At 29.2% G+C, this 10,370-nt stretch overlaps 2 protein-coding genes across 6 annotated transcripts in view; one reads left to right on the top strand and one right to left on the bottom strand.

Annotated features, from left to right (window-relative positions):
* The window catches only part of LOC129905267 (leupaxin), a 162,554-nt gene that overhangs the window by 53,000 nt on the left and 99,184 nt on the right, over window positions 1–10,370 (top strand). The window lies entirely within an intron of this gene.
* LOC129905265 (uncharacterized) lies at window positions 2,536–8,464 on the bottom strand. Its single transcript, XM_055980700.1, has 3 exons — window positions 6,905–8,464; window positions 2,886–3,906; window positions 2,536–2,816 (listed from the first exon to the last, which is right to left on the bottom strand). Exons 1-3 carry the CDS (start codon window positions 8,367–8,369, stop codon window positions 2,594–2,596), a joined length of 2,709 nt encoding a protein of 902 aa, XP_055836675.1. The 5' UTR covers window positions 8,370–8,464; the 3' UTR covers window positions 2,536–2,593.

Raw genomic sequence — 10,370 nt, 5'->3', positions numbered from 1 at the left:
TCCGCATACCATCTTGGCTAAAGCCAAGAGTACCCATCTTATAAATAAGATTGGGCTATATTAGTCCCTAGCACTAGAAGAGGTAATTAAAAACGAGATTAGTTAAAAAACTTTTAAATATACTATAAATTGTTAATATTTCATATACTTATGATCTTACGTGTATTATTTGTACTAGTTTATATCAATTTTAATAAATTCACACAATTTTTTTTAAGTTAAGTAAGTTATTAAAATAGTTAATGCCATCATAGAAGACTGAACTTTGGGTATTACTTAACCTACAACGCTGTGGTCTTATGTTGGTAGCATTTCTCAAACTATAAGGCTGAACTGCGGACACTTCCACTAATCTGTCCGATAAATAATCCGGTAACATACCATTTCGTATTTTAAAAATAAAAATCATAGCGTCAAACGTCAATTTCTGCTTCACATTCATCCAACACAAGCATTCAAGTAAAACACGAATTGGAGTATATACATTCATTCTTAGGATTATTCTCATATCTTTATTTTGCAGTCTTTGAAGTCTTAGTTTCACGTCTGCATTCGAACCATATAATAAGGTTGAACAATAATTAAAGTGTGGCAAAATTATATCGTTATAAATGAGAATCGCAGCATTGAATGTTAAGTGTTTACGTATTCTGCTTAAAAAATAAATTTTCTTTGAGATTTTTGCACATAGATTCAACTTTCTATCTATGACACAACCCAAATACTTAATGCTTTCAACACAAATTAAAGACTCACTATCCATTTTCACATCAATATCTTCATTCATTCCAAACTTCATATATTTAGTTTTCGTTACATTCACTTTAAGCTTGTTCATTTTCAGCCATACATCAATTCTTTTTAAGTCATCATTCAATTTCTCACACATATCTTCACTATTTTTACCACAAATATAAATCAGACTATCATCCGCAAAAAGTTTCATACTGCAACATTTCAAACATTTTTTGAAGTCATTTATATACAAAAGAAACAAGAACACTCCCAAAACAGAACCTTGCGGCACTCCCAAATTGTTTACTTTTGCATCCGATGTCACACCATTCACACTAGTTCTTTGACTTCTATTGGTAAGATAAGATTCAAACCATTTCCATTCACGATGACATACACCATATAAACGTAATTTGCTCAGTAATATTTGCCTATCAATCGTTTCAAACGCTCTTTTCAAATCAAGAAACACAGCCACTATCGAATGTCCACAGTCAATCTTCCTCTTCCAGTTCCACACAACACAATTAATCGCTGTTTCACATGAGTGTCCACTTCTAAATCCAGATTGTTCCTGTATCAACAGATTATTACATTTTAAATAATTTTGAAACTGTTCTGCAACAAATTTTTCTAATATTTTTTCACACAATGGCAACATATTTATTGGTCTGAATTCTTCACACTTGTTCGTATTATTCACTTTTTCAACAGGGATAATCAATGATTCTTTCCAACTTTCAGGAAATGTACCAGTCAACAGGGATGTATTTATTATTTTCATAAGTACCGGACCGATAATTTCAATCGACTGAAGAATCATATCTTTGTTTAGTCTACACATATCTTTCTTGTTATTTAATTTATTTATTAAAGTGTAAAGAGATCTTTCATTACAAAAACTGAAAGTAAAAACAGAATTTATATTTATATCAGGTGGGACAAAGGGAATATATGGTATCGAGGCATTTATTTCAATAATACTATCAACAAAGTAATTATTAAACTTGTTCGCTATTTCACTGGATTGCATTGCAATTTCATCACCAAAACGTACAAAATCAATGTTGTTTGATTTTTTATTCTGCAAAACCATATTTTTCAAAATTTTCCACATTTCAATTTGATTACCCTTCTTAGCAGATATTTTGGAAATGATGTAGTCACTCTTTGCGCTTCGAATTTCATTTTTATATTTATTACGTAGATTCTTGTACCTCAACCAATTTTCACTTGTTTTGTTTAAAACCGCTATTTTATAAGCTCTAATTTTTTCACTTTTTAATCTCTGTAGTTCTAAATTAAACCATTCACTGTCTTCAGATTGGGGACTTAGCTTTGTAACCGTTAACATTTCACAACATTTTTTAAGTTTTTCACTGAAAGTATATGACAAATCATTCAGGTCATTTTTTAAAAATACATTCTGAAAACATTCTTCGTTAAGACATGAATCAAAACGTTCTTTTGTGTATCGTAAAACCTTATACTCGCTTCTTTTAATTTCCGGTTTCTTTTTAATTTGCAGTTCAATAGTTATAGTTTCATGATCCGTAATTTTATCTACTGCATGTATCTATATGTCTGGACTCTAGTCTAGAGTTATGAAAAATTATACCGAATTTTTCGAGTATAAATTAGAAAGAATGTTATGTAGATTGACTTACGGATTAGAAAAAAAATACTCTAACCAGAACTCCAGAGGCCTGTAAACTTTTTGTAATATTAACTTAGCTTTCCATGATTCAATTTCTTAATCTGGTTTAGTTTTCTAACATTACGTATAAATAATCATTCAGCAAGTCTTGAGATTGTTTGTATTTTGCATAAAAAATATAAATTAATAACAAATAAACATTTATAAAACAAATTCATTTTTATTAACACTAAGTAATACTCGTTCTTCGAAAAATTCATCCGCCAAATACCCAAATCTAGCAATATGGTGTCTAGTTTCGAATGGAAATAGTATTTCAACAGGCTCTGAAGATGACAAAGCTGTGTTGTGTTTTAAAAATACTCGTTTAACTGCAGGATAATCATCCAACATTTTTAATTCTCTTCGCTCATCACCCAAATATCTATAATTACATCAAAAACATAAACATAAATAAATACAATTTTGTATAAAAATTTCATTCGATACTAACCTCAATGCTTCTAATTCAACAGAAACACATTCTTTCGCATTGTTTTCCGGACTTTCATCACCAAAATAAAAATCATCAATTTTCTGTTCATTTTTATTATCTACTTGCTGATTAGAATTCCCTGCTGCCGCCACATTAGATGATTTGGAATTCTCTTTCTTCACAGCCTCTATAAAAAGTGTTCTCATTTTATCCCTTTTCGTCTTATCAATATAAGAAAGCCATTTCTCTTTGAAAAATGGATGCGATAAACTTGCAAAAGCAGCTGGCAAATAATGTCGACTTTGTTTTGAAAACTCTTGAAATTTCGTTTTGGCTAAAATAATTGTCTTCAAAATTGGTTTGCACATTACAATGTCATTGCATTCCAAAAGTTTCTCGCATTTTTTTCTCATCTCCAATAAAGTTGGCAAAATGAAGCCTTGATATGTGCCTTCTTCACATTGCAAACGTTCAAATGCCATTGCCAAGGGATGCAAACATTTGACATATTCTCTAAGATATTTAACTTCATTAATCGTAAATGGCTCACATTTGATCAATTGAAAAAGCTCAGTAAATTTGTACTTTTTTCCAAAATTCAAAACATAATCTATCGAATTGTAAATGGAATTCCATTTTGATACATTTGGCTTCTTTAGATCCACCATCATTGGCGACAATGTTGGATGTGATGATGCCAGAGATAAAAATTGGAAAACTTTTTTCATAGTCGAGTCATTGATTAACTTTAATTTACGATCAGAATTGATAACATGGGGTATATCAATTGTTGCTATAATACTAAGTGTATTTGTATAACAGATATATGGTAAAAGTTCCTTTATCTGAAAGGGTACACTGTGATTCTCATTGATGACATCAGGCTTGAATGTGGTATTTATATTTAGGTCGTTGAAAGTTTGACTGAAATTGTAACAATTTTTAGTCACATTCGATACAATTTTATTCATAGGTAAGTTATATCTGCTCAAAGTTGCTTGAAAAATGGCTTCTGCATGATTTTGGCTTATAAAGTTATCTGAAATAAATAAAAGGTTTTTTGTTAGTATTTATTATATGGGTATTTAAGTTTTTGGAATTTTTGTTCGAATACTTTTTAGTAAATTGATATATTAATATGTTTTGTAGTTCAGAATTTACATATTTAGACAACAATTCAGTTTAAAATTTTTCGATATTTTTTTCTAATCTAATAAAAAAAAAAATAACTTACGAATGATTTGAGTGTTTACTTCAAAATGAACATCTAGCAGTTTTTAAACAGGTGCGAAAAGGTTAAGACGCTGGTCACCCTTAGTGAGCATGTAAGATTCCACTACTTCACATCATTTCGGAATATTTTCAGTACGGTGTAATGTTGCAATTAAATTCGTAAATTTTAAGGTTTAACCACATTGGCGTAAAAAGTGGAAAGGTAACAAAAGTAAACATTTTCTTCTTTTTTTTTTTGCTAATTTTTTCAGCCTGCAAAAATTATTTAGAAAGCATAGTTTTTGGCTTGAAAAACAATTTGAAATATTATTTCATGAGCCAACAGCGCTAGTGAGAAAAAAAAAGTTTATACTTTGAGCCAATTTTGTCTAAAAATCGACTATTTAGAGGGCATATTTTCAATGTTTTCATACAACCTAAACATATCGGTAGTAAATATCGATTAATGCATTAATGTAACAATAACACCGGTCAACGCACAAAATTTATCCAGACAGCTGTTAATCATTTCTGACTAAATGGAATGTGCTTATTCCGGAAACCAAAACAGCAAATGAGAAAAAATTGGAATTTCTCAAACATCACTAATTAAGTAAACATTTTAATTTTCATATGAAGTAGATTCAAATTCATACAATTTTTTTACAACTTTTTTATTTAAGATACATAAAGGTATTAAATTTGATAAAAATTTTTAACCAGTAAAATTTTTATAAACGCATGTGATAAAAAAATCATAAATTCTCAAACTATGAAAAATGTAAAAAAAAGCTCAAAAACTTTAGCTCCTAGAACGAAAGGTTTACCGAACCCAATTATTCAATTACATCAAATTTTGATATATTTTAGTTTTCAGGAAGGAAAATTTGAATAAACGCTTAAAATAGGCAAAATTTAAAAATTAATGAATGAATAAATTTTATTGAGGCTTAAATAACAAAAAATTAAGTTTAAAATTAAAATTAACAAAAATTCTTAAAGTTCATAAAATTACCGACTTAGGATTGGTCTGGTATAATATTTAGTATAATATTCAGGAGATAACATGAATAGATATAATGTTCCAAATAACATACAACATAAATTAGTAAGACAAGTGTTTGTTCAATATAAACACATAAATATTTTACATTTGTAGAAAAAAAAAATTAAAAAAGAATAATATTATTATACATATGTATATACAGTAAATTTTTTGTTACAATTAAAATATGTAGTTTTAGTCAAGGATTTGTTTTTATTTACCTTGTACAATATATATAAAAAATAAATAAAATGCAGTTAAATAAAATTTTCAAGAATACGAAACAACCCCCAAATGTAAAAAATATATATCTCATAAACTAGAGCTGCTAGAAAGATACAAATGTATCTGAACTGCTTAAAAACTATAATAATCCTCTTTAACACTTTACGTACGCAGTTACAGACTTTTTTTTCATATTGGAATTGCTTAGAGACATTTTAAGAAGTATTAAAACAAAACAAAAATTCAGAGTTGTATACAATTTGGAACTTTTGATGATACACATGCCATGTTTAAAGTGCCAACCGAAAGGGTTAAAGATATTTAACTAAAAAAAATTAAAATCCCCTTTATCACATAAATAGTTCTAAGAAATAGCTAGTAACCAAAAGTTTAAAAATATTTTATTTTTTGGTTTTGGTGTACCAAACAGGAACATTTTTTTATTTAAGCTTATCGGACTTTAATTGGAAAAAAACACTTCTGTCTTCAAAATGCAATATTTCTGCAACCAATAATAGTACATTAAATTAAGATGCAGTTTTAAAAACTAACATGACTTTAATATACATATTTTTTTTAATTATTGAAGAATGACATTTTTTTTTTTTTAATTTATAATCATAATTAAAATAAGAAAGCAAAAGTACGATAACATATAATCGTCAAAAAAAAACAGTAACGGATTCTTCTATCTGTTAATATATTGCCTGCGGAAAGCAAAATTGTAATTTCCGCCGACGATATCTAGATTTGGATTCTGATTAGAATTTTTTTTTTTTTCTAAGTTAATTGCATGGTTCTCTTATTTCCATGATTTATACATGGTTTGGTACGCACTTGTGAGATTGTTTGGAAAGAACCCATGTTTCTCTGTTCACGTACTTAAAATAATCCGTACTTCCTAAACTTTCTTGAATTCTTCTCTTCTGTAGAATGGATATATGTAATACAATCTCTTATGAACTTCACTTTTTCAATGACCACCAAACTCCCGAATAGATGCGGTTAGGATATTCCTCGAATGTTTTCTTTGAAGTTGATCGTATTTTTAATCGTCCAAAAGACTGGAAGTAGTTTTAGTAAATTTGGCCCTCATAAAGGCTTGCTAGAAGACATCTGTTAAAAATGTCTCTGATATCAGTTTTTAAGATTATGTACAGAGTTTTGAGTAAGAAAGATATAATGCTAATAAAATCCTCCGCAGATTCTGTTCTGTTCTACCCACCTCAGGTATGAAGACCAATCTAAAGTGTCTCTACGACTTGGGTAGATGATTAAAAAGAAGAAGATATTTCAAAGCCAAAAGACTCATATCTCTTAATGGTTTTGTAGCTTGACAGCCCAGGGTATTCCTTTGTCATCAGGAATATAAGACTCAGAAAAACTATCCTTGCACCCTGTAAAACAAGCAATTATCATTAATTTCAATAACTAAACTGGATATGATATAATATTCAGGATACGTCTTTGTCAACTTTGCTGAGACTTAAGCAAATTAATTTAAGTTATGGAAAGTACAAAATGTAAATACATTCAATTAAATAAATTTACGTACCAAAACGTTTACACGCCAACGCCATTGATCTCCTTTTTAAATTAACCGCATCTATCCAATGACAAGTTATTGCTAAATAATTATGAGATTTCGATGACCACGAATCAATGGTTGTGCAGGCATAATTAACACTTTCTAATAGAGAAATAATTTTACTTTTCAAAATCATTGATTTTGATTTAATTTGTTTAATTAGTTCTTCTTCAGAAATTAGAGGCATCTCACTATCAAACATTGTCCAAAATTCTGGCGATTCAACCGCACTCAGCGGAACAAATGATTTTAAAAAATAATTCAAAACTTTCCCATTGAATGTTTTTACTTGTTTAATTGATGATGTTGCAACTTCTGCAGATGTAGATGTCGCTGATGTCGATATTTTAATTGGTATTAGTGTTTTTATTAATTCTGGAGGTGTGGGTGTTCCTTTTTCAATTTTTGGTTTTTCATTAGGAGAATATAATAACCTTCTTCTATTAGAATGCTTTTCCGGCATTTCTGTTCTTTTCAAACAATATCGTCTATTTAATTCATCCATTGTCCATTCACCATGATTTCTTCGCAAATGTGCTCGAAAATTCGAACTCGAATTGAAATTTCCTCGAACAACCCGATTTGGTACACATAACAAACAATTTGCCACTAGCAATTTGTCACTAACATATTTTAATAAATAAAAGTGCCCATCAAAAAGGACCTGATATGTTAAAGTTAGTCCTTTAGTAAGTGGATTATTATTCGAATTCGAACTAGGCAAAGATCTTTTCTTTGTGACTTTATGCTCCAAAATTTCTTTCAAAATCGAATTTCCTTTTTTAGGGCTATAAGATTCATCTAATCGAGATCTTTCAGATAAAATGTGTTCATTTAATTCATCGACAACCCAATCACCATGGTATCTTTTTAAATGTCTTCGAAAATTCGAACTCGAAAATGTACTTCCTCGGACAATATGATTTGGCTGGCACAATTTACATGCACCAACCAAAAATTGGGCATTTTTACTTTTTAATGTGTAATACTTTCCATCAAAAAGTATTTGATTTGTTAAACTTAAACTATTTATTGCTCTATTGGAATTGGAGCTAGAAGAAGAAGAAGGTTTTGCTTCTTCTTCGTCGTCTATTTCTTCTTGACATGATGATGCTAATGGATCTTCTGTTTGAGTTGTTTCATTGTCATCATTAACATTATTATCATTGTCGTCGTCAACGTCGTCGTAGTGTTCCTTGTCATTTTCATGATCTGAATCATATTCAGTTTTTATAATAACTTTATTATTTTTGCAATCATTTGCATTTTCGAAATCTTCATCATCATCATAGTTTTTTTCAATTTTTATTTCACGATTAAATAGATTTTCGTGTTTTTCTGAATCTTGAAATTGATCCAATTCATGAAAATCATCTAAAAGTGACAAACTGAATTTACTGTCAGTGTCACTATCAATTGGATCGATTTCCATCTTAATTGATAGACTTTATTTTGTTATCAATGAAATAATTAAAGGGAAAATTCTTTGAGAAATATTGAACTTAACAAAAAGATGTCAACAAAAATACACAAAACACAACTACGACAACGTTATGTTTATTTCACTCTTTCTGTCACTGAAGAACAACAACAAAAGAAGAACCCAACGATGAGGATGACAGAAAATAAAAACAAATACATAAGAAAATTTAGGTGTTGCTCGAAGAGTTCAAATGCAGTACTTAAACTACTATAGATATCTCGCTCTCTTTGTATGGTTTGATGGCTGTTGGGAAAATAAACAATTTTTTTTTCTGTATGAGTAATGCAATCAGTGTTGCCATTAAAATATTTTGAAAAATCTGCAGGATCGATGAAAAAAAATCTGCAATACAGATTTCTTAAAATTTGGGAGACACGATTTGAAAAAATTGCGAACAGGTGTCAGCTAAAATTAATTTCGAGAATAATTTTTCTCGCTGAAATTGTTAAATTTGTATCAAATCAATAGCTTCTTCCCTGGAACCCTGGAAGTGTTCATAAATAATAATTACATATATCGTTAGTAATCCAGTCAAATAAGGGTTTAACCTCGGAATGAATGTTAGTAGAAATTTTTTTTGCTTAATATCTTCCTTTTGCCATTCTATAACATATCTCAAAAGTCTAGAAAAATCTCATGTCCGCTTGTCGCGATTTCAAGGTCAAATCGCGAAATGGAGATTTTCAAAATTAGCAAAAATAGGCTATGGTATTATATACACATATGATACATGATTTCAAGGTATTTTTTAATGCTGATTCCAAAAAATCTAAAATCAAGACAATCTGACGTCTCTGGAAAAAGTTATACCTGTTTTTCATCTGTCAACTCATATTATTATAACAGTTGCAAACTTACTGCCGAAAAACCCTTAAACGTTATGGTAGATGAACCAAATTTTGCATGAAGATTTTAGAATCCATCATTATTAAAAATCAAAACAATCCATTACAAAAAATATATATACCTACGAAATAATGGTATTTTTTTATGGAATGGCAAATTTTAGGATATGCATTAAAGAAGATTCTTGTTCATATTAGGAATAGGTGCTAATAGGCTAATTTTTTCATTTTAATCTTTGTTTGGATATTCTTTAACTACCCTCAAAAATCTAAAAAAATCTCATGTCCGCAAGTCCTAATTTTCTTGGTTTGAAGATAAGGTGCAGATTTGAAAAAATTGAAAAACTACTCTTTAGATATTTGTGTCAGATCAACATGAATAAGGTACATTACTTTTCAGGGATGGTCATATTGATTTGTTTGTGGGTTTTGTTGGAATCAGCGTTAAAAAATACCTTGAAATGATATGGGTTATGTTGGTATACATATAAGAATCTAAAGTTTTCTTATTATTTTTTTTAAATCTGCACCTAACTTAGTTTAATCTGGAAAATTAGAACTTGCGGACATGAGATTTTTTTAGATTTTTGACATAAGTTATAGAATATCCAAACAAAGATAGAAACAAAAAAATTAGCCTATTAGCACTAATTCCAAGATTGTACCAGGATGTTTTTTAGTGCACATCCCAAAATTTCCCTTTTTCTCAAAAAATACCATTTTGTCATAGATATAAATGTTTTTTTTGCATTGCATTGTTTTGATTCTGAATGATAATGGATATGAAAACCCTCATGCAAAATATGATTCCGCTACCATTACTTTTAAGGGTTTTTCGGTAGTAAGTTAGCAACTGTTATAATAATATGGGTTGAAAGATGAAAAACAGGTATAACTTTTTTCGGAGACGTCAGATTGCCTTGATTTTAGATTTTTTGGAATCAGCATTAAAAAATACCTTGAAATCATGTATCATATGTGTATATAATACCATAGCCTATTTTTGCTAATTTTGAAAATCTCCATTTCGCGATTTGACCTTGAAATCGCGACAAGCGGACATGAGATTTTTCTAGACTTTTGAGATATGTTATAGAATGGCAAA

This window comes from Episyrphus balteatus, chromosome 1 (assembly GCF_945859705.1).
Source record: "Episyrphus balteatus chromosome 1, idEpiBalt1.1, whole genome shotgun sequence".
Lineage (NCBI taxonomy): Eukaryota > Metazoa > Arthropoda > Insecta > Diptera > Syrphidae > Episyrphus > Episyrphus balteatus.
Note: the sequence above shows the minus strand (reverse complement) of the source record. Positions and strands in the feature narration are given on the sequence as shown.

Bases quoted from the DNA above. Each gene is read 5' to 3' on its own strand.
- LOC129905265 (XM_055980700.1), bottom strand. From the start codon at position 8,369: ATGGAAATCGATCCAATTGATAGTGACACTGACAGTAAATTCAGTTTG. The intron at 3,907-6,904 runs GTACGTAAATTT...TATTTATTTCAG, and splicing joins GTTGGCGTGTAAACGTTTTG to ATAACTTTATAAGCCAAAAT. The intron at 2,817-2,885 runs GTTAGTATCGAA...ATGTAATTATAG, and splicing joins GTTGAATTAGAAGCATTGAG to ATATTTGGGTGATGAGCGAA.